Below are 26,098 nucleotides of genomic sequence, written 5' to 3' on the forward strand. Positions count from 1 at the left end.
AGTGGCAAGAAGAAAGCCATTGTTGAAAGGCAGGCATAAGAAGTCCCATTTGCAGTTTGCCAGTAGCCATGTAGGGGACACAGCAAACATGTGGAAGAAGGTGCTTTGGTCAAATGAGACCTAAGTTGAACTTTTTGGCCTAAATGCAAAGCGCTATGTGTGGCGAAAAACTAACACTGCTCATCACCCTGCACACACCATCCCCACTGTGAAACATGGTGGTGGCACCATCATGCTATGGGGATGCTTTTCTTCAGCAGGGACAGGGAAGCTGGTCAGAGTTGATGGGAAGATGGATGGAGCTAAATACAGGGCAATCCTGGAAGAAAACCTGTTGGAAGCTGCAAAAGACTTGAGACTGGGAAGGAGATTCACCTTCCAGCAAGACAATGACCCTAAACATACAGCCAGAGCTACAATGGAATGGTTTAAATCAAAGAATATTCATGTGTTATAATGGCCCAGTCAAAGTCCAGACCTAAATCCCACTGAGCATCTGTGGCAAGACTTGAAAATTGCTGTTCACAGACGCTCTCCATCCAATCTGGCTGAGGTTGAGCTATTTTGCAAAGAAGAATGGGCAAAAATTTCAGTGTCTAGATGTGCAAAGCTGGTAGAGACATACCACAAAAGACTTGCAGCTGTAATTGCAGCAAAAGGTGGCTCTACAAAGTATTGACGCAGGGGGGCTGAATACTAATGCACATCACATTTTTCAGATTTTTATTTGTTTAAAATTTTGAAGACCATTTATCATTTTCGTTTCACTTCACAATTATGTGCTACTCTGTGTTGGTCTATCACATAAAATCTCAATAAAAAAAACTTTTAAGTTCGTGGTCGTAAGGTGGAAAAATGTGAAAAAGTTCAAGGGGTATGAATACTTTTTCAAGGCACTGTACATATTTAATGGACACAGAGGCCTGTAGGGCCCTTTTTGCAGCTCTTGGGCGTTTCTTTATATCTTGGAGCATTAAACCATCTGACCTTGGACTGAATTTGCTGGGATGCCCACTCCTGGGAAGATTGGCAATGGTCTTGAAGGCTCTCCATTTGTAAACAATCCTTCTCACGACAGAATGGTGAATGTCAAATTGTTTGGAGATTACCTTATATAACCCTTCCCAGATTGATGAACAGCGACAATTGCTTTGAGGTCACAGCTGATGTCTGTTCTTGGCACAATGCAGACACCTTTGTGATCCAGAACAAACTGCCAAAGGTTCTGCTTTTATTGAGGTACTCACATTTCTTGATCGTTAACTAAATCTTGTGCATTTCATTAGTAACACCTGACTGCTAATTACTTTCTTGATTGTGCAAGTAGGAAGGGTGTACTTTGTTATCACCCACCTGGTTTCTAAATCTTGGTTTACTTTTTGGTAAAAAACTTGACTGTCTATTGAAATCTGTTGTGCATTTTTTTTGTGTATAGAAGTTGATGAGGACAATTGTTTTTATGCACTGATGAATAGAAACACGATTGAGGATGTATTTCTTTTCCTGTGCATCTTGTATTATGGTAATTAAGTCATTTCAAATGAGGGAAACAGAGCAAGATGTTTACATGCTTCCACTATACTGCATTGTACTGTAATCTTATCTATTCCCACGTCCATTTACTGAGTAGGCTAAACTCATGTTGGTTAAGGATAATCAGTGCTTGTCAGGAAGTAGCCTGAAAGTATATGTGGTTTAAATTATTCTCACATAACATTTTTTAGGATGCCTGAGACTAATGGCAATAACTACATACACTATATACCCAAAATTATGTGCACCCTGACCATCACACCCATATGTTGTTCTTCCCCAAACTGTTGCCACAAAATCTGAAAAGCACACAATTGTATAGAATGCATGTTGTGGAATTCCAATTTTCCTTCACTGAACCTAAGAACCCATGAGAAAGAATGCACTTGTGCACAAAGTGAGCTCCAGGAAGACAGATTGCCAAGGGTGGAGTGAAAGAACTTGTGTCTTGTACAGAGCCTTGACCTCTGGAATGGATGTTCAAAAAGCACATATAGGTGTTGATGGTCAGGGGTCTGCAAATGTTTGGCCCTGTAGTGTAGATGAAAACTGTACTAGTTGGAGTATGCTCAGTACTGACTTTATGCACTTGGTCCTGTTTAGAAGAGGCTGGCAGGGAGGAGTTCTGAGGAACAGAGGATCCTTTTTAACCACCATGAGAGCCGCCTTCTCCGGCATTGATTCCAAGCCCTCCAACCTGGGGAAGGAAGAGAGCATGAAAAAGGCAAGGGAAAACAAGTCAAAAATGCAGGGGAAAACATGCGCACACAAAAAAACATGCATTTTTGTACCACAGAATATACTCTTACTCATTTCCAGTATGAGAAGACAGAGAATCATGTCTGCTGGCCCCCAAGTCGCTGCTGACTTCTGATGAGATGCCTAACAGATGTCTGCTACTGGCACCAGGGGCTGGTGCAAACTTGGAGCCTCCATCTCCCTCAAAAAGACTAGACAGCAAGCATGAGAAATAATTTACTAAAACGGATAAGGATTTGACCACACTCCAAAACACCTCCACCCAAACGTGCATGTGCCCTGCTTATGAACATACTGGAGAGCCCAAAAAAAAAAAAATCATCCGAACGTGTGACAGGTCCAAACAAGTAGACAGACACCTAAATTAATAACAGAGTGCGCCCCCCCAAAAAAAATTAAACCCCAAAACACACCATAAAACATTATGAACATTTAGAAGTTGAGAAATCCATTGGTATCCAGTGCCACACCTATGCTGCTCAACAATCTTGGAGAGCTCTTTGCCTTTATACAGCAGATATTTCTTGCATGACCGCTTGGTGCCAAATAATTTGTTTACATTCAGAGGTGGGTTCCCCTTTTTCAAGAGTGGCGGTACTAACCTTCCAATATACACTAACCCACTGATTCTAATCAGCATGGGTAGGCGAGCTAATTAGCACAGCTGGGTTTCTTATTGTATTCAATACTTTTTTCCTGCACCACTGCACATAACCTTTTTTATGGATCGGAATATTTTGATTTCTTTTTCTGTGTAGGTTTTACTACATCAATACCAATGTCTACTCAACCTTTCATGTGAATAGCTGCATTGGAAATACAGTACCAGTCAAAAGTTTGGACACACCTTCTAATGCAATGATTTTTCTTTATTTTTATTAATTAAAAGAGTCATGTCTTAAAGTAATGGACTATCATCAATGGGTTTAACATCTTACCCAAATCGGATACACATGATCTTGGTGTGACTTTTGACTCGAACCTCTTGATGACTAAACACATCAATAACATCTGCAAGTCTGCTTTCCTCTCCATCAGGAACATTGGCCGAATACCTCGACCAAGAGACTTGTGAAAAGCTTGTCCATGCTTTTATAACATCAAAGTTAGATTCTTGCAATAGTCTACTCGTAGGACTTCCTGATACAGAGATATCTAAGCTCCAGCGAGTCCAGAACACTGCTGCTAGGCTAGTTAAAGGAGTGAAAAAGAGTGATAGCATAACACCTATTTTCTGTCAGCTGCATTAGCTCCAGATTAGATCTAGAATAGACTTTAAGGTACTTTGCTTAGTGTACAAGGCAACTCACAATCAAGCCCCTGACTATTTATGTGAGCTCTTAAATAATTACAGACCTTCTCGCTCGTTGAGGTCAGCTAGCCTCAACCTGTTATCAATACCTAAAGCTAGCACTAAAACATATGGAGAAAGAGCATTTTCAGTACAGTGGTGCTTGAAAGTTTGTGAACCCTTTAGAATTTTCTATATTTCTGCATAAATATGACCTAAAACATCAGATTTTCACACAAGTCCTAAAAGTAGATAAAGAGAACCCAGTTAAACAAATGAGACAAAAATATTATACTTGGTCATTTATTTATTGAGGAAAATGATCCAATATTACATATCTGTGAGTGGCAAAAGTATGTGAACCATTGCTTTCAGTATCTGGTGTGACCCCCTTGTGCAGCAATAACTGCAACTAAATGTTTCCGGTAACTGTTGATCGGTACTGCACACCGGCTTGGAGGAATTTGAGCCCATTCCTCCATACAGAACAACTTCAACTCAGGGATGTTGGTGGGTTTCCTCACATGAACTGCTCGCTTCAGGTCCTTCCACAACATTTTGAATGGAATAAAGTCAGGACATTGACTTGGCCATTCTAAAACATTAACTTTATTCTTCTTTAACCATTCTTTGGTAGAACGACTTGTGTGCTCAGGGTCGTTGTCTTGCTGCATGACCCACCTTCTCTTGAGAGTCAGTTCATGGACAGATGTCCTGACATTTTCCTTTAGAATTCGCTGGTATAATTCAGAATTCATTGTTCCATCAATGATGGCAAGCAGTCCTGGCCCAGATGCAGCAAAACAAGCCCAAACCATGATACTACCACCACCATGTTTCACAGATGGGATAAGGTTCTTTTGCTGGAATGCAGTGTTTTCCTTTCTCCAAACATAACGCTTCTCATTTAAACCATAAAGTTCTATTTTGGTCTTATCCATCCACAAAACATTTTTCCAATAGCCTTCTGGCTTGTCCACATGATCTTTAGCAAACTGCAGACGAGCAGCAATGTTCTTTTTGGAGAGCAGTGGCTTTCTCCTTGCAACCCTGCCAACACCACCATTGTTATTCAGTGTTCTCCTGATGGTGGACTCATGAACATTAACATTAGCCAATATGAGAGAGGCCTTCAGTTGCTTAGAAATTACCCTGGGGTCCTTTGTGACCTCGCCGACTATTACATGCCTTGCTCTTGGAGTGATCTTTGTTGGTCGACCACTCCTGGGGAGGGTAACAATGGTCTTGAATTTCCTCCATTTGTACACAATCTGTCTGACTGTGGATTGGTGGAGTCCAAACTCTTTAGAGATGGTTTTGTGACCTTTTCCAGGCTGATGAGCATCAACAACGCTTTTTCTGAGGTCCTCAGAAATCTCCTTTGTTCGTGCCATGATACACTTCCACAAACATGTGTTGTAAAGATCAGACTTTGATAGATCCCTGTTCTTTAAATAAAACAGGGTGCCCACTCACACCTGATTGTCATCCCATTGATTGAAAACACCTGACTCTAATTTCACCTTCAAATTAACTGCTAATCCTAGAGGTTCACATACTTTTGCCACTCACAGATATGTAATATTGGATCATTTTCCTCAATAAATAAATGACCAAGTGTAATATTTTTGTCTCATTTGTTTAACTGGGTTCTCTTTATCTACTTTTAGGACTTGTGTGAAAATCTGATGTTGTTTTAGGTAAGCATGCACCGATACCGATACTGGCATCGGCATCGATACTCCACTAATATACTCATACTCGTACTTGTCAAACAGTTGCCGATACCATGAACCGATACCAGTGCCGATCCCATGTGCCGATACCAATGTTCCCCGCAGCGCTTTTTGTTCCATTCGAGAGAGAAAAAAAAACTGAAGCATTGTTGAGCTCAGGCTTGAGCATAATATGATAGGCTATACCATGCGCCGATAGTGTTCCATGAAGCGCCTTTTGCCAGCGTCCGTTCGAGGAAAGAAAGCCTCTCCCAGGAAAAAAATTGTAAATCTCAAGCATTGAGCGTAGGCTAATTTCGTCAGAAGACAAAAAAAATTGTTCGACAACAACCCATTTTTCCATGACGAAGATGTGTTTGCGTAGTCATGAAACAGTGCCGTCACAACATCTTTCCCCAACACTGTCATTTTAAACATCTCTCCACACTCCACTCCCTTTCGCTGCCATACGCAGATAGGCCTACGCTAAGATCCCCAACGTTGTCCTTTTTTAATGTTGGCTATTCGCCTAGGTAAGGGTTTTGTAGGACAGGCTACTCACTAACAAACAAACGAAAATCGGATTTTTGTATAGGTGAATCCAACCGGCAGAGTTTTTAAGTACGAGTCCAACCGGGAGAGTTTAAGAGTGAAGAGTGAGAGAGAGAGCTTTAAGAAATGGCTGATTGAGTTTTCCAACTTGTTTCAGTTGAGGGCAACGCTAAGACCAAGGAAATTGACATCCCATCTACAGGTATGGAGCTCCACGAGCACGGGACGCGATGTTGCGAATGGACAGCAACAGCGTCTGCCTAACAAGTTCTGCGACTGAACAAGAGCGTGCTCGAGGCATTCAACTCTCCTGCAGCACACAGCAGGATGTGCGCACATGCACATGAGAGGAGGGGGGGGGGGGCATATTTTAGTCTGCATTACTGGCGATGGAAATTAAATACATCGTCGCCGGCCACCACTGTTATCTTGTGCGCTCTCTGTGATGTTGCGATGGTCACTGCTCCTCCCTTTCATGCCCTTGTCTTGTTGCTAAATGTAATTGGAGTAGTTTAAGTGCACCACCAGAACAACCCTTAAGTCAACCAAGACCGCAATGTTGCGGAAGGCCGATGATAGAGGGGGTAAGTGACCAGCGGAGTGAAATGATCACGCTGCATGTGATAACTCACTGCTCTCTCCTCCCTTCATCAACAATCGGTCTTACATGTTGCAAGAGTGCAAGTCTTTCTTGACTTCGAAAGTTGGACATTGTAATCTAATCCAAATAAATAGCAGCCTTTTTCAGAAATTGCAGCAGCTAAATATTTAATTCTTTGTGTAGGCTATTTGCAATGAGTGTAGTTTTCTGGGAGTGAATGTTGCGCGACAATCAAGAGAGGTTGCACACGGAAGCGCAGATAGCCTTGTAGTCCACGTTACACTGCCAGCAGACAGCGCCTCTTCATTTCACGGTAGCGCTTCTTTTGCAACATTGTTATGTAGGCCTAGTAGGCCTAGCGCAGCAGCGCTTAGGTTTTGCAACATTATTGTAACAATGTTGCAAAAGATAAGCGCTACCGTGAAGAGGCGCTGTCTGGCTGTGTGACGTGGACTCAAGGCTACTCTGCGCTTCTGGAGCAGCGGAGATTGTCAATGTGAACCCGTGTGCATGATCACTCCAGTTAGAAAACAACATTCACAGGAAATAGATAAAGTAGGCCTATTAAATATTCAAATGCTGCAATATTTGAAAAATTATATTTTAATAACATCAACAGTATCGGTATCAGTAGTACTCGGTATCGGCAAGTACTGAAATGATAGTACTCATACTCGTATCGGTTTTCACAAATGTGGTATCGGTGCATCTCTAGTTTTAGGTCATATTTATGCAGAAATATAGAAAATTCTAAAGGGTTCACAAACTTTTAAGCACCACTGTATATGGACCAAAACTCTGGAACTCTCTGCCGCTTTCTATTAGGAACTCAGATTCATTTGTAACTTTTAAATAGTCATTAAAAGGCATTTCTTTTCCTTAGCGCTTATAATGTATAGAAACGTGCTCTGGAGCGTATATTTAGACTAAATTTATTTTATAGTCTCTTATTGAATGTATTGACAGGATTTGTATTATGTAAATTGTTTATAGCTTTTAATTAATTGTAAAGCATTGAGACTGTGTGTAATGCTTAAATATATTATTATTATTATTATTATTATTATTGTTGTTATTATCATTGTCATCATAATTTCTCTATTTAGTTGAGCAGTTCTTTATATAATATGGATTCCTATAGTTGGGGAATAGGGCTATTGACTATTTTTATTATTATCTACTATTTCATCTCAAATGCATTAAAGCGGCAAGGACATACTGGATCACCAATCAACTTTTGACTAGACACGCCTGGTAAATGAAAAGCATTTGAGGTGACTACCTCATGAAGCCGCTTAAGATGATGCCAATAGTGTGCAAAGCGCCAAGGTAAATGCTGGCTACTCTGAAGAAACACATTGTTTTTAAAAACAGTTTCTTTAAACCACATAATTCCATGTATGTTCTATGCATGTTATTTCATAGTTTTGATTTCTTTAGTACTGTTCTACAATGTAGAAAATAGTCAAAATACAGAAAAACCTATGAATGATTCGGGGTGTACAAACGTTTGACACTATTAAACTTGTTTCATAGAAAAGTAGTTGACGTATTGAAAACTTATTCCTCCCCCACTGTAAATAAACCAATCTTCCTCAATGGACATCCCCACAGGCTTCAAGTCCTCTCTCTAAAAGCTAGATAATTCAATACTATGCAACTGTTTTAGCCACCCTACTTTTTAGTACAAGCTTTATTATAGATGATGTTATGACTTCTACATTATCAAAGTCAGTACCCAAAATAAAATAAAAAATAAATAAAAAATAAAAAAACATTATCGGATTTCCAAACATTAATTTTCTAGCCCCCCCCCCCCCCCCCCCCCCCCAAAAAAAAAGGGCATCAGTAAATAAAGCAGCATATTGCTTAAGAGAGCACTTTTCAGACGAAAACATGAAGGCTGTTGGGTTTTGCTGCAAAAACAAGAAACACGTGCAACAGGCAAAGTCTCCAGAAGATCTGTGGTTGATTTTGCAAGATGCTCAGTAAAACTTACAGCCCATTTCCTTATAAAACTACACACACTGTACCCAAGACTACTTTAAAAATAAAATAAAAATAAAATTTGGGGGGGGGGGGGGGGGGGGAGGCTGTGACTTCAAATATTCACCTGGATTTATTACCCATTTACAGTTCTTTATAGCATTTTTAATATAGAAACATTTAATTTCATTATTTTTGGAGACATCTTTGCTCTACAGCATTTCTTTGCATGTTTGTAAGACTTTTATACAGTACTCTTTATGCACGCATTCTGTCATCACCTGCACAGACTAACCACATCAAGCCAAACGGCAAAATTTCTCACTGGAAGTCTTTACTGTCTGTGTCGATTATTAGCTTACCTCATTGGTGCAATGTTGATGGCCAAGAAAACCAGGACCACCATGAGACACACAGCCCGTCTCTTTGGAGCAGTTGCCTTCAAAATGGTGTTCTAAAACAAAAGCATGGAGGAGATACACAGCACATCATTGGATGCTCTAAGCACAGGCAATTGTTTTAAGATTGCTTTATATAGGAAGCCCAGCTTGGAATTGCTTGGAGCCTGCAGTAGTTGTCCATCCTGTAAATAAATATATGAAGTTCTGTGTAATTATTTGCATTCATTTCTGAAACCTATTATTAAGCTTTGATTATTACACTTAATGTAGAGCTACTGCCCTACCTGTGAATGAGCCGTAAGAACAAGCACATAAATATTCAACTATGTACAACCAGATTCCAAAATGCTGGGACACTAAAATATAAATAAAAAACAGAATTCAATGCAAATAATTTTGACCTATATTCAAGTGAACACAATACAAACCAAGATATTTAATGTTCAAACTTTTCTTTAAAAAAAAAAAAAAAAAACACACCCACCCATTCTGAATTTGATACCTGCAACACATTCCAAAAACAGCTGAGACAGGGGAATGTTTTCTACTGTGTTAGATTAGATAAAACTTTACTGATCCCTTTGGGAGGGTTCTCTCAGGGAAATTAAGATTCCAGCATCATCATTACAGATAAACAGAGAAAAGAAATAGAGGAAAACTTCTAGATAAATTATTTACATTTACAAATATAAAAAGAATAAGATATGGGGAAGAGAGGAAGGGGGGAGAGGAAAAATAAAAAAAAAATGTGTTGCATCACATTTTAACAACACTCTGTAAGCATCTGGAAACTGAGGACTACAATTGTTGAAGTTTTGAAAATGAAATTCTTTCCCCATTCTTGTCTGATCTGGGATGTCGCCAGGCCAGTTTAGCACCTACACTCTTACTACAAAGTTATGCTGTGGTAACACGTACAGAATGTAGCTGGTCATTGTTTTGCTGGAATAAGCAGGAAAAGACATCGCCTGGATGGCAGTATATGTCGCTCCAAAATCTGTATGCACCTTTCAGCATTAATGGAGCCTTTACAGATGTGCAAATTACCCATACCATGGGTACTAACCCCACCCCATATCACATATGTTGGCTTTTGAAGTTTGTGCTGGTAACTTTGTGCTGGATGGTCCTTTTCCTCTTTAGGCTGGAGGACTCTACAGCCAAAGACTTTTGTTCTAGAATTGGGCAGGATTTCTAGCAAAGTCTTAACTGGCCTTTCTGTTCTTAAGTGTTACCAGTGCTTTTGATCTTGAGGTAAACCCTATGTACTTACATTCATGAAGGCATCTCTTAATAGTAGACTAACAGAGATAGGCTTACCTCCTTGAGTGTGTTCTTGACTTGGCTAGATGCTGTGAAGGGCTTTTACTTCAACAAGAAAATAATTATTTAATTGTCTTCTGTGGTCTTCCAGGGCTCACAAGTACATTCTCTCTTTTTTAAATATCTACCACATTTTTGATTTGGTCACTGATACAGTAGGTCTGCTCCCCCCTTCTAATCAGTCTAAGGATGAACTCTTTCATTTGCATCAACGCTTCTTTGGACTGCATATTGAGTGTTTCCATGAATGAATACCAAGTAAAGAGGCCATAACTGGCCATGAAACTGCTTAGAAGTCACTTGTCCCATTACTTTTGAACCTATGAAAATGGAGGGACTATAAAAAAAATTGGCTGTAAATCCTACATACTTAATGCAATATTTTGGTAAAGGTGCCAAAGAATGGAAATCTGTATTTACCTTGGCATAGTTGAAAAAGGAGAGTTTGGTACATTGAGCTGACATGCCAAGAACCTCAAACACTTGTCTCCTCTATCAAATGCAAATCCTGCTTATGCAATAGAGAGCAGTATTTAAAAAAAAAAAAAAGGCCAATTCCAAAATCCTGGAGTGTTTCACAACAGTCAGGTGTTAATATTCATAGCCCAAATTTTGCATACACTAGCCCACGTTATATTACTTCAGCTTCTGACACCAGTGGCTGCCTAGCCAGTAGCTTCATCCTAAAATTACTTTATCCTAAAGGAAATAAAGTATGTAAATAAGCAAGTACCTACTTATCTACCGACAAGTATCTACTTACCTACCTATATAAATACCTTCTTACCCATCCATGTAAATGCTTACCTACCTCAAGTACTTAACTACCCACGTATGCAAATACCTACCTAGGACCTGTACAGCCGAAACTTCAATGTGGCTTTCAACCGGTGTCTCCAACGTGCACCCATACAACAGCAAAATGAAACTGCTGGTAAGGACAGAGGACTTTAACTACATCTGCTTTCTGCTTCAGTGAGATGTGGTTAAATGAAACCACTCCTGATGCTGGGGTGGAGTGCCCAGGCTTTTCACTGTCCAGAGAAGACCGCGACCCCACTCTCAGGAAACCATAGATGGCAGTAAGTAGCTAGCCATACCGTGTTAATTTCTCCAGTTTTTGATGGTTGAACCTTTCATCTTAAAGTTTTATAGTTAGCTAGCAATTTTAATTTACTTTGTATTGTTGTCGAGATCAAAAGCAAGTAGCTAGTACTGTATGGGTAACATTAGCTACTAGCAAGCACCAAGTAGCTAGCATAGCTAACTAGACAGTATGACAACTTAGCTTATGTACATAGAGGATCATTTTATTTTCCTGCCTGTGTCCCATTCAAAGGAATGGCCCATGTTGTTATATCAATCTACTGTCATGTTGGTGCAGGATGGCAGTTCTGAGTGGCAATTCTGGGTCACCTTTCTGGATGGCGATGTCCATGTTCATGCCCTAATGACACACCTGCTACAAACCAGCCAATCAGAAAAGAGCTCAATCAACATATCAAACCCCCCCCCCAAATAAATAAATAAATAAATAAATAAATAAAAGCAAGCTTCTTTCATTCTGGGGCCAGATCACAGGATTGTAAAATGGGTTTATAAAACTGCATCTGGAAACTTTTTTGCCCTGATCAAAGTCACACGCCTTCTGTTTAGACATCAGAAAAGAACATAAAATGCTGAATAAAAATGCATTCTATGGCCACTAAATGCCTTGAATTAAAGCTGAAACACTACACTTCAATCACATCTTGATGCTTCATTTCAAATCCATTGTGGTGGAGTCTCGAGGCAAAATGACAAAGAATACAATATATTATTGCAGGACCTACTTCATTCATCAGACCCTCCAGTTGCCTTTTCAGTGTCCCATTTTCATTTTTCAGCTTCTCGTTCTCAGACAGTGCAACCTTCAGACGGGCCTCCAAGGTCAACAAGTACTCTTTCTTCTTCTTCCGCGACAGAGATGCAGACTCTCTGTTCTTGATCATCCGCTGCTGCCGTCGTGACACGCTGGACTGGAAGAGGGGGCAAAATTGAAAGCAGTTTATTAATTTATCTGACAATACAGATGTGTATTCCACTTTGGATTAGGATCATATGATTTAATACCTGCAATTTGCCATTATAAAATGAAGCTAAATCTACTGAAATTTCGATTAAAAAAATAAGTCACTTAAAGCCCCTGTCTGTTTTTCTTTTTCTCCCTTCATGTGTTCCACATTCTGGTGGGTTATGTTGTCTTGTTAACAGAGCTTGTGGTAAACATCTACTGCCAAGCATAGATTGGTACTCCCTCTACATTCCACAAACTGTTTAATGCTGCATCCACCATTCTTAGCTGGGATTCTTGTTAATTCATAGCCATTTATTTTGGACTGTCTATTCCACCACACAACTGTTTGTTTTTCTACACTTGGGTTGGATTTCCCCATAGTGTATATTGTACCGAATAGGCAACCACACCTAACCATACCCAGTGATTGTGCTCAGGAAAACAATGTCTTTTTCCAAGAGATTCAAAGTGCTGATCTACATTAAAAAAAAAAAGTTGGTCTATATACCATGCACTATTAATTGCTGGGTCTGCTGTAATTCCCACTAATTCACAGCTAGTCACTTTGGACTTCTATTTCCTCCATACACAATTGTCTGCTTTTCATCTGCTGTGACAGCCACCCTGTACATGTCTGTAGCTCAAGTAGGGTTAAGATGGTGCACTTCAACCCACATCAGATGCACTTTTCCACATAGCCATACAGCATAACTGCAGGAGTTTCATGCCAAAGTGCAAAACATTTAGACCTGGCACACACTAGAGGATTTTCAATTCTTAACCAATTTTAAAAACATGAGCGGCCAGACATAATGACGAGTTAACCGATTAACGTTTTAATCGCAAGAACCCACACACCAGATACGAGACACAGGACCACAGACTTGGCGATTGTACTGAACGATTTCAGAGTGCTGATTCTGGGGACTTGGGATCTCACAGAAACTTGCTCTGAAAAGTTCTGAGTTTGAAGCAGCCGGAGCACATTTAAAAAGTGTGTGCGCGTGTGTGTGTGTGTGTACACACACACACGACGTTGATCGAGTGGTGAACATATGAGTGAGTGACGTGAACGAGTGAAAATATTTTCAACACTAGAAGAAAAACTTCATATCTTCATGCCACCATGCAGTGTTTAGATTACATTTAAAAAATAAATAAAAATAAATAACCTAACAACCCACAAGTTAATCAAAAGAACTTTTTAATTTTGAACCAGTTTATCATTTTGACATGCGTCTAGTCAACAGGAAAATCGGAGTGATGTAATTGGAATGAAGATATTGGGAAACATCACTCAGATCCGCAATAAATTTTATATGCAAAATGCGAGTTTTTCAACAAGAGAAGATAAACTTCATATTTTCATTATATAGACACAAACTAGTACCCAAATTTATCAAAACAATTCCTCGATTTTCTCATGATTAACAGATTTCTGTCATGATTTTGGATTTCAATGGCCTGGATGGAGCTTGTATGAAAAATAAAAAGTGGTGCATTTCCCAGTAAAACACTTGTCTCAATATACGTAATATTAAAAAAAAATTTAAATAAATAAACCTTTTTTTTTTTTTTTAATATAAATATGTGCACATTTTATGTCGCACCACAGGAATTTTTGTACCGGATCCTCCGATTACAGAACATGTGGAAACGGCATTGAAAAGCAGTAAATGTATCCTGTAGGGGCACTATTGAGGTGATTATTTGTTGATGGTTACTGGATCAGCCAGCAAAAATGGTGCAAAATATTGTGTGCTTTTCAATGCCGTTTCTACATGTTCTGTAATCAGAGGATTTGGTACAAAAATCCCGTGGTGCGATACATGCATACGAACAAGAGGTTTTAATTATGTAGAACTACCTCGGACTTCTCTATTGATGATGGATCAGTTTGGCCTACGAACCATTTGCTGCACCAAACAAACACTGAGCAATGCACTTGTCAGGTATATTACATAAGGGACTATACCATGGAACATTGCATTTCCCATTCATGAGAATTTCAGTGGTTTGTGGAATTTTACAGCCTAAATAAAGACATTTAGAGTGTGCCCTCAGCAGGGACATAATAGGCCTCATAAGCTTTGCGTACGTGTGTCTGAGCATCTGTCAAGCAACTGCTGCCCTCAGACAAAAAAGGCTGCACAGCTTCAGCACAAGGGAAACAAGAGCTATAATGCTGAATGGGTAGCACAGCAACAACTTAAAATCAAAGATGTAGTAAACATTCAATTGTATGAAAACATTGTAGTTTTTCTATACTTTTTCACGGTAGATAATGCAAATAGCCCTCTGTATTTAATCCTTCGTTTGTCTAATTTTTATTTCAGTTTTATTTGTTATCTGTTTGACATTTTCTTGCTACTGTAACATGTGAATTTCCCCGATGTGGGATGAATAAAGTAAATCTAATCTAATCTAATGCTAGGAACAGCAGTCAATTCAGTAAAATGGCATGGGAATGGTTTGCTAAACAAATAAGATGCTCTGGGGAGGGCAGAAAATGTTCTAGTTTACTTCAATTTTTTTTAAAATTTAGCTTACGCACACAGGACTGGGGACAAAGCTACCACAAAACCCGAGAGAGAGAGAGAGAGAGAGAGAGAGAGAGAGAGAGAGAGAGAGAGAGAGAGAGGATGAAAGACAACACACTATTGCTACGGCCTGATTTGCCCACACAGGCAGGCCTCTAAGGGTTTGCCCTTAGCATGGCCAGAATTAAGCTGTTTGGATCCCCAACTGGTCTGTTTGCATGCCATCCCCCGAGAAAAAGAGTGACAGAAAAAGTTCCTAAGCCAGGGATCTTTGCCATGGGCAGGGCCTGGGAACAAACATGTTTGGGTAACCAGAGGTTAAGGGGCCATGGATATTAAACAGGGACAGGCTCATTTGTGGAGGAGGGAGGTCTGTTGGATGTTTTTACACTTTGTAAGAAATTTGCAGTAAATGCGACAAGGTATTTGGACTAAAGACAAGGAAATCAGAATCATGACAAAATTTTACTTCAAATGAGTTGGCAGGGCTCTTACCTTATTTCAGCCATGCAAACTAATTCAAAGTCAAGTCAAGTCAACTTTATTGTCAAATATGCTATACATGCTCGACATACAGCACAGATGAAATATCAGTCCTCTCTGACCCACGGTGCAAACAGGCAATGCAATAAATAAAAATAGAATAATTGAAAAAAAAAAAACAATATAAACAGTATAAACACTCTACATAGGAACTAGACATAGACTAAACACTCAAACAATATAAACAAACAGTAAACACTAGATAAGAACAAGACAGACTAAACACTCAGACAATATAAACACTAGATATGAACTAGACTAAACACACACACACACAAATTGGTACAAATAACCAAACAGTCAAGGGCACTTGAGGTATAGCAGGTAAACATGAAACATGAAATAAGCAGTATAAACAAACTAGCAGCTGTTAAGGTGAGGTAGTGCGGAATAGTGCAAATGAGTGAGGTAAAGTGAGATGTGCGGTCCCTGAGTTCAGTGCGTTAATGAACGAGGTAAAGTGAGATGTGCAGTCCCTGAGTTCAGTGTGTTAATGAACGATGAGATGTATGTATGTATGTATGCATGCATGCATGCATGTATGTATGTCTGTCTGTGTGTGTGTGTGTGTTGGGGGGGAAACTGTGAGGATGACATGTCAGATGCTGAAGGGGGGGCAGGGGGGTGTGCGAGCAGAATCTATGGCAGGGGGCAGAAGGGGGAGGAGGGGCAGAACAGGGAGGGAGTTGAGCCTCCTGACCGCCTGGTGAAAGAAACTGTTCTTGAGCCTGCTGGTTTTGGCCCGGAGACTCCGCAGTCTCCTCCCCGACGGCAGCAGGCTGAAGAGGCTGTGAGATGGGTGGGTGGGGTCACCTGCGATCCTGATGACTTTGTGGGTGAGGCGGGAGTTATAAATATCCATAAGAGAAGGGAGAGAGACACCGAATGATCCTCTCAGCTGCTCTCACGATGCGCTGTAGAGTCTTGCAGCAGGACACGGTGCAGGCGCCGTACCACACGGTGATGCAGCTGGTCAGGATGTTCTCGATGGTGCCTCTGTAGAATGTGTGCATGATGGGGGCCGGGACTCTTGCTCTCCTCAGTTTGTGGAGGAAGTACAGACGCTGTTGGGCTTTTTTGGCCAGTGATGCGGTGTTGTTGTTCCAGGACAGGTCTTCAGAGATGTGCACACCCAGAAACTTGGTGCTGCTCACCCTCTCCACTGCAGCACCGTCGATAGTTAGTGGAGCATGCTGGGTGTGCTCTCTCCTGAAGTCCACAACAATCTCCTTCATCTTCTCCACGTTCAGACGGAGATTGTTGTCCTTGCACCACATGGCCAAGCGGCTCACCTCACTCCTGTAGATTGTCTCATCGCCATTGTTGATGAGACCCACCACAGTCGTGTCATCCGCAAACTTAATGAAGAGATTTGAGCTGGATGTTGGTGTGCAGTCGTGGGTCAGCAGAGTGAAGAGGAGGGGGCTTAGCACACATCCTTGGGGGGCCCCCGTGTTTAGTATGATGGTGCTGGAGGAGTTGCTGCCGACCCGTACAGACTGTGGTCTCCCCGTCAGGAAGTCCAGCAGCCAGTTGCACATGGAGGTGTTGAGTCCCAGCTGGTCCAGTTTGTGAATGAGCTGCTGAGGAATGATTGTGTTGAATGCTGAGCTAAAGTCTATGAACAGCATTCTGACATATGAGTCTTTTGTCTCCGGGTGGGTGAGGGCTGAGTGGAGGGCAGTGGAGATGGCGTCATCGGTCGAACGGTTGGACTGATAAACTGGAAAGGATCCAGGGCGGGGGGGGCAGACTTGATATGCCTCATGACTAGCCGCTCGAAGCACTTCATGAGGATGGGAGTGAGTGCGACAGGGCGGTAGTCATTGAAGCAGGAGGGAGACGGCTTCTTCGGGACCGAGATGATGGTGGTGGTTTTGAGGCACGTGGGGACAACAGCCTGGCTCAAAGAGATGTTGAAGATGTCTGTAAAGACATCTGTGAGCTCCTCGGCACAGTCTCTCAGGACACGACCAGGAATGTTATCAGGACCAGGGGCTTTCTGTGCATTTGTCGTCCTGAGAGCTCTCCTCACGCTGTCTGGGGACAGCGTCAACACCTGGTCGCCGGGAGGTGGTGGGGTCTTCTGTGCCGTGGTGCTGTTGTCTGCCTCAAAGCGAGCGAAGAAGTCATTCAACTGATTCAGCAGAGACGTGGAGTTGTCACAGGTCTGTGGCGAGGGCTTGTAGTCTGTGATGGTCTGAATCCCCCGCCACAGGTTCCTGATGTCTCTGCTGTCGTTGAAATGGTCAGCAATGTGCCTGGAATACTGTTTCTTGGCCACCCTGATGCCTCGTGACAGGTTGGCCCTAGCTGTCCTCAGGCCCACCTCGTCCCCAGCTCTGAAGGCGGCGTTCCGAGCCCACAGAAGCCTATAGACTTCCCCTGGTCATGATTTTGATTTCCTTGTTCACAGTTGATGGTGAATGCCTGTTAGTAGTAGGTCTCTCCATGTTTTAGTTTCAGCAAGCAATTGGAACAAATCTAAATATGATTCCCCACAAAAAAAAAAAAACCTCTAGATACTATAAAATTTATGTTTTGTTTGAAGCAGTTAATGTGGTCTACTTATATTGTGTTTCATCATACATAAGCACTGACTAGACCTTTATAAAGTTAAGCAAAAGGCTAATATCAAACTGGACGCCATAGGTTTTATGTAGTACATAGATGTTTGTCTTTACATTAAAGAGAGAAAAGCTTGCCTGATTAAAAAATGTGTGTCAAACGCTAAGGTAGTGGGAGGATTAGGTGTGCCAAATTTAACATTTTACTTTTAGGTCGCTCACCTTTATTCAATACAGAATTATTCAAATACTGGGTTAAATTAGAGACGTTCCCTTTATCCCCATCTTGGCTGAGGATAGAAGTGTCGTCCTCTTTTCAACCATGTTCACTGGTTGCACTAGCCCATGTTCCACTCCGAAATACATTCTCTTGTCACATTAAAAATACTGCTGTAAATCTACACTTTAATCATAACCAGTAACAAACTTTAACAGCACTTTTCTTCACTTTTATTACTGTTCATGCTGGGAAGCAGAGACAAGCAACAGTTTTTATAACCATTTTGCAGTCTTAAACCATGGTCCAAGGAGCTAAGATGAGTGTTGAGTTTTGTAATTTTAAAGGATCTATTCACTTTTAGCGGTGCAGATTCCACTGCCAGCAAATTTCCTGTGACATCTTAAGCTATAAAATCAATACAATATTAGAATAAAGTTCTGAATTTAACTGGTAGCCAGTGATGAAGCTAAAATTGGGGCTTTAATTTTATATACATAAAATTTTTTCCCAGAATGCCTTTGCCAAAGGAGACCATATTGAAATCATTCTTATGCCTACAACACGAAGATCATTTAAAGTGCAATGAAAGATCACTCAAGCGCAGCTACATGCAGAACAGTACGTGTGTTAACATGAGTTCCTCACGAGTGGGAGACAACTGTGTTTACAAAGAAATGGTAATCATAGAGACTTAAGTGAATAAACTTCAGATTTTATTAAAAAGTATTAATTTCCCCCCATGTATGAAGACTTTTGGGACCCCCCCCCAATAGATCGACAGTGACGGTTTAAAAACTCATCTCATCTCATCATCTCCAGCTGCTTTATCCTGTTCCACAGGGTCGCAGGCAAGCTGGAGCCTATCCCAGCTGACTACAGGCGAAAGGCGGGGTACAGCCTGGACAAGTCGCCAGGTCATCACAGGGCTGACACACAGACACAGACAACCATTCACACTCACATTCACACCTACGGTCAATTTAGAGTCACCAGTTAACCTAACCTGCATGTTTTTGGACTGTGGGGGAAACCGGAGCACCTGGAGGAAACCCACGTGGACACAGGGAGAACATGCAAACTCCGCACAGAAAGGCCCTCGCCGGCCACGGGGCTCGAACCCGGACCTCCTTGCTGTGAGGAGACCGCGCTAACCACTACACCACCGTGCCGCCCACTGTTTAAACTGTCCTCACAATTTTTATTTTACCCAACTGTAACACTGTGCTAATGACCTGAACATTAACGCTGCCATTTTTTGCCAAATCCTCCTTAACCTTAATTCTTTTTTTTAACCATCTGTAATTTGTCTCCTATAAGCAGTTCACAGCACTGAACTACAACCACACATCAATAAAAGTTGGGACGGTACGGAAAATGCAAAGAAAAACAAACAAACATGATTTCTAATGGCCCTTTTCCACTACCCTTTTTCAGCTCACTTCAGCTCGCTTCAGCCCGACACGGCTCGCGTTTCGACTACCAAAAACCAGCACGACTCAGCTCGTTTCAGCCCTGCTTAGCCCCTAAAACTCGCACCGTTTTGGAGTGGGGCTGAAGCGAGCCAAGCCGTGCCGAGTGAGGTTGGGGGCGTGAGCAGACACTCCCCTGTGCACTGATTGGTGAGGAGGCGTGTCCTCACATGCCCACACACGCCCCGCGAGCGCGCTGGGATCTGTAAACACCGCAAACCCGGAAGAAGAATAATTACGAATTACGAGAATTTCTGAAGCCTTATGCGCCTCGCCTCATCTATACGCTCTTGCCAGTATCTGTTGGCGTCGTCGGTGACAACAAGCCACAGCACCAAGACCAGCAACACTAACGACTCCATGTCCTCCATGTTTATTGTTTACTATTCGGGTCGTGAGACTACCGCTGAAAAGATCACTGAATCAGTGACATACAGAGCATCGTGGACGAGTTCGCGGAGCGCAAGGCTCGTCGTATGCCCTTCAAATAATGCGCGCAGTAGGCTATTGATGTTTTATTATGAGCCATGTACAGTATGTCGCCTAATGTTTTTTTGTTTCTGAGTTACATGTTCGTTTGAAGGACTTAATGTACAAAATAACATAGTTGCACCCCGTAGTGTTGAAATTGGTAAACACAGTGCATTCAGTGAGGTTTGCACCGCCCTCCTTTTATTTCTGACTCTTCCTGTCACCGTTGCAACCTCTGAGCGCTCATTCATATGCCCTTCAAATAATGTGCGCAGTATAGGTTATTGATGTTTTATTATGAGCCATGTACAGTATCCTAATGTTTTTTGTTTCTGAGTTACATGTTCGTTTGAAGGACTTGATGTACTAAATAACATAGTTGCACCCGGTAGTGTTGAAATTGGTAAACACCGCAGTTGCGGACATTTTGTAGCCTAAAATGATGTTATGATAAGCTTTAATAAAGGGCCCGGTCATTTGCCCCGCCCCCGGCCCAGCTCTGACTTGTTCCGCCACTGTCACTGATGTCACTGTTTGCGCTGCTTAACGACATCACGTGACGTCCACCCACTTTTGCTAACTCCACCCAATGTGTCCACCCACTTCCAGCCAGCACGGTTCAGTGCGGTTGTAGTCGAAATGCAACTCCAACAGCCCCGCTCAGCCCGACTCAGCTCGATTCAGCACGGCACGGCTCAGCCGCGTTTGTAGTGGAAAAGCGGCATAAATGTACTATGACTTGGGTTCATTCTATCTGCAATGCAATACAAGATGCGTCATGTTTTGCTGGTCAGCTTCATTTCATCTGGTAATATACATCAATTCCTGCATTTCAGGCCTGCAACATTTCCAAAAACAACTGCTGGGACAGGGGCAATTTAAGGCTAGTAATGAGGTAAAACAAAATGATTTGAAATGGGTGATGTCTACAAGGGATTGTACAAAATCAGTATCCAGGAAAGGCCTAGACTTTGAGGAGCAAATATAGGCAGAGGATCTCCAGTTTGTTAACAAATGCGTGAGGAAAATTACTGAAATATTTAAAAACAAATTTTAAATAAATAAAATAAAAAAATGTGGATATTTCACCCTCTATGGTAGTGGTCCCCAAACTACGGCCCGCGGGCTGGATACGGCCCGCCTCCACATTTTGCCCGGCCCCCTGAACAATACCAGAGACGCATTATGATTTTTTTTTTTTCAGTCTGGCCGCGTGATCGCGACTTGTACATGCATAAAACGCAACATTCTATTCCACCCTTCTGCAGTCTGTGCCATATCTGAAACCCCTCCCTCAAAAAAAAAATCCTGGACACACCACTGTCAAATAACACGGAATAATGGCGAAAAGATTAGGTAAGAGAAAAATAGATTCAGAATGCAGGGTATTTAACCTGCAGTGGACAAACGATTATTTTTTTGTTCAATGCAAAGAAAAGGCTGTTTGTCTCATCTGTCAAGAGACAGTGGCTGTATTCAAAGAATACAATCTGCGCCGACACTATGAATCCCATCACAAAGACAAGTATGATAGCTTGCAAGGCCAAACGCGAGCAGACAAACTCTCAAAGCTAAAAAGTATACTGTTAGCTCAGCAGAATACATTTGTACGCCAAGCTCAGCTGAACCAGTCGTCTGTTCGAACGAGCTTTCGGGTTGCTCAGCTGATAGCTAGCAACGGTAAACCTTTCACTGATGGAGAATTTGTCAAGAAATGTTTGAATGCTGTCGCGGAGGAGGTGTGTCCCGAGAAGAAAGATGTCTTTAATGCCGTGAGTCTGTCGGCGACTACAATCACAAGACACATTGAAGAACTTGGGGGTAATGTATATGCCCAGCTGCAGCAGAAGACGAAAGAATATGACTTTTTTCCATTAGCACTGGATGAGAGCACGGATGTGCAGGACACAGCGCAGCTGCTAATTTTTATTCGTGGAGTTAGCGCAAACTTTGAAATGTGCGAGGATCTGGCAGTCCTCCAAAGTCTCAAAGGGACTACGACGGGGGAGGATATTTTTGGCAAAGTATGCCAAACCATGGAAGACTTGAACCTGGACTGGTCAAAGCTTGTTAGCATCACGACTGACAGAGCTCCTAGTATGGCGGGCGCGTCTCGGGGTCTGATCGGGCTCGTGAACCGGGAGATGGAAGAACGGGGTCTTACCGCCCCGCTACAAGTCCACTGCCTAATTCACCAGCAAGCACTGTGCTGCAAAGTGTTGAAGTGGGATTCTGTCATGAAGGTTGTGGGGTCATGCATAAACTTCATCAGGGCAAAGGGACTTAAACACAGGCAGTTCCAACAATTCCTGTCTGAACTGGAGTCTGCGCATGGTGATGTGCTTTACTACACAGAGGTCAGATGGTTGAGCCGCGGCAGAGTTTTGAGGTGTTTTTACAAGCTGCTACCTGAGATAAACGCATTTCTTCATTCAAAAGACAAAACGGTCCCCGAGCTGATCGACCCAGAATGGAAATGGCACCTAGCATTTTTAACAGACGTGACAGAAATACTGAACAGCCTTAACTTGCAGCTACTTACCTATATATGTTCACACTGATGAACATATATAGGTAAGCTTACTTTTCTGACTTGAACAAGCCATTCTGAGTACAAACAAATATAATCATAATGAAATCTACTGAGATAAAATCTGTTCTACAACCATACTGGTAGTGAAATGTATTGTGTTGGTAGGTGTTGGTATCAGTTCGGTTTCATAGCCTGCTTGCTTTCTGGTTTTCAGAGTGAAGTTGATGAGAGAGAGCTGCAAACAGTTGTGTCTACAAGAAAGTTAATGTTCCATGGTCTTTTTTTCTGTGAAAAACTTGAAGGGTTATTTGGTTATTATTTATTTCATAAATAGTGTTATTTATTTCATTAATAATGTTATTATTTATTTTCTGATTTTTTTTCCTGTCAAGATCCCAGAAAGGGTTAATTTTTGGTTATGTGTGGCTTTCTGGAAAACAATAAATGTTTACGTTTAGACACCTCTGCGATTGTCACACTTTTTGTTACAAACTGGCCCCGGCCCGCCGTCAGAGAAGGGAAAAGTTATTTGGCCCTCACAGGAAAAAGTTTGGGGACCCCTGCTCTATGGTGCAAATTATTAAACGATTCAAGGAATCTGGAGGAATTTTGGTGTGTAAAGGGCAAGGGCACAAGCCTAAGCTGAACACCTGTAATCTCTGATCCTTCAGATGGTGCAGCATCTTTATCTATAGCTGATAGAAGCACATGGGCTCAGGATTACTTTGGCAAATCTGTCTCAAGCTCTACAATACAGAGTTACAGCCACAGTTAAACCAATTAAAATTGTGTGTAAAAATGGAGCTTTATGTTAACTGCATCCAGAAGCACTCAACTGGGATGGACCATCACACAGGGGAAATGTGTATTGTCATCAGAATAATCAGTATTCCAGGTCTTTTTGGGAAGAGATGGACACCATGTGCTTCAGACCAAAAAGACAAAAAGGACCATCCAGGCTGTTACCAGCAACAAGTCCAAAAACCAGGGTCTGTCATAGTATGGGGTTCCATCAATGCGCTTGGCAAAAGTAACTCACAGTTCAGTGATGGCAGCATTAATGCAGAAAAGTACACTGAGATCTTGGAGCAACATATGCTGCCTTTAAGACATCTTTTCCAGGGAGATTTCAACAAGACAATGCAAAACTACATTCTGCACACATTACAAAGGCATGGCTGTGGAAGAAGAGGGTGCCTGTCCCCAACAGAGAACGTGTAGCGCGCGCGCGTGTGTGTGGTAGTTAAAATAAAAATAAATTGAAACCTCACCCAACACACCAATGACGACCCTGTACTATTGTACAGCTTAAGACCCGTTTGCAGGAAGAATGGGACAAAACACTTCATTACTTGGCATCTTCAATGCCTCAACATCTTTTAAGTGTTGTGAGAAGGAACGGCAACATTTCTAACTTTTTTTGAAATGTGATGCAAGAATCAATTTAAATATGTTTATTTAAAAAAACCTTCATGAGGTAAAACATCAAATAATGTCCTGCTGTATTGAGTGCAGTCCAGGTCAAAGATTTGTAAATAAATCATTTTCATATAATTTCAGTTTCAGCATACCATCCCAACTTTTTCTGATTTGGGGTTGTAATAATTTGTAGACTCCCAGTTTCTGCATTTCCTTCAGTTTTTCCCCCTTGTGAAACTACACAACTTTTTTCATCTTGACTGACATTATCTATATGGTCACATTACACTTGGGACAATGCAACAGTCAGACATACTCATTATTGGCCAAAACAAACACAGATTTGTTCTCAATTTTGATGGTCAAAAATTAATCCATTATTAAACACATATGTAGATCAAACAGACCTCAGAAGATATGGGTCACAGACAACATCATTTCTGATATCTAACCAATCTAGCATTTTCACTCAACAGGGTTAGACAAGACACATAATTGCTCAAACAAATACTTTAATAAATCACTTCTGACTCTGATTTAAAAGTTGTCTGCACAGACTCCGTTAGCCTTTTCAAATCCAAACATGGCTAGATCTGGCAAAAGCAGAACACTCAGAGCAAAGGCTGGAAGTTTTAACAGAGACAATACAGATCAGATGTGTTTTCTGAGGTCTACAGGGAAATAGCAGCATAATCTCTACAGAGCCTGACATCAAGCTGCTGTGGGTGGATTTGTACAGAGCTGTGCATGTGTGCGCACGCGTGTGTAATCTGCCACGTTGGAGCAGAAATTTCTGTACCTTTTGGGGGCGGGGGGCAGAAAAGACAAAACCAGAGGGAGAGAAATGCCAAGAGACAGAGAGAGAGAATAACAGACAAAGCAGCACTTTCATTATACAGTGTATACTGTCAAGTGCACGCAACACTCAATCACAGAACTAGGATGGTCAAACACACACACACACACACACACACACACACACACACACACACACACACACACACACAGAGAGAAAAGACTATACACTGAAAACATCAGTCGGTTCACAGCAAGAACCGGCTGAGAGTAAGAAGTGGAAAAGAATGGCAGAACTTATTTGTAGACGACATTTATGGGTTAAAAACAAACAAACCAACCACCCAGCAAACAGTTTTACCAGGAAACCACTCCCTCCAACAAATAATTGCTGTCCTTACACCTTGTGACAGTTGTGACCAAATAGAAATGATTTTCTGTATCCTTGAATTGCCTCTGTGTAGAATGCATCATGCTTTCTTTGTAAAATGTCATTACAATTCTGGCTTCTGAAAAATTTAAACGAATCTCAGTGGTTCCAGATGGGGATTTCTATGGGACTTTTTAATCACTCATGGCATTGGACAAATTAACATACCAGTCATGGCTTTACCAATTTGTTTTGCAACAGTTTGTAGTACACATTCAATCACAATGTGCGGGAATAAGGGCATAAAATCATAAGTAACACAAATACACACAAAATACAGCCAGACTGCACAGCTGGCCTTACATCACTTGGAAAACATATCAGATGGTTGTGAGACTCCACTGTTGTTCGCACACTTGCATTCACAGACAAACACAATTCAGAAACTATTCAGACCCCTTTACTTGTGTACTTTATTGTATTGTGGATTTGATTTTAACTGGATATAGTTGCCATTTTTACCCATCAATCTACACTTAATGGCCCATAATATGAAAATGTGTTGAGAATTTTGAAAAATCTCCTTCATTTAAAAAAATATATATAAATTATATGTACATTATTCAGACCCAAAATGGCAACTACAGGTGCATCTTAAAAATTAGAGCATCATGAAAAAGCTTTTTTTTGTAATTTAGTTCAAAAATGGTAAGCTTTCATATATTCTATATTCATTACATGTAAAGTGAAATATTTCAAGCCATTTTTTTTTTTAATTTTGATGATTATGGCCTGTAGCTCATGACAACCAGAAATCCAGCATCTCAAATTAGAATATTTCCTAAGGTCAATCAAAAAGGTTTTACAATACAACAGAAACATCCAATTTCTCAAAAGTACGTTCATTTATACACTCAATACTTGTTTGGGGCTCCTTTACCACAAATTACTGCA

At 41.3% G+C, this 26,098-nt stretch overlaps 1 protein-coding gene across 1 annotated transcript in view; it reads right to left on the reverse strand.

Annotated features, from left to right (window-relative positions):
• Positions 1-26,098, reverse strand: part of atf6 (activating transcription factor 6) — a 139,797-nt gene that overhangs the window by 28,678 nt on the left and 85,021 nt on the right. Inside the window, exons 8-11 of the mRNA XM_060917325.1 lie at positions 11,994-12,179; positions 8,800-8,891; positions 2,343-2,483; positions 2,114-2,230 (exon numbers count right to left, since the gene is read on the reverse strand). Coding sequence (XP_060773308.1) covers positions 2,114-2,230; positions 2,343-2,483; positions 8,800-8,891; positions 11,994-12,179 — 536 coding nt within the window. The remainder of the gene's footprint in view (positions 1-2,113; positions 2,231-2,342; positions 2,484-8,799; positions 8,892-11,993; positions 12,180-26,098) is intronic.

The sequence above is a fragment of the Neoarius graeffei genome, chromosome 3, assembly GCF_027579695.1.
Source record: "Neoarius graeffei isolate fNeoGra1 chromosome 3, fNeoGra1.pri, whole genome shotgun sequence".
Lineage (NCBI taxonomy): Eukaryota > Metazoa > Chordata > Actinopteri > Siluriformes > Ariidae > Neoarius > Neoarius graeffei.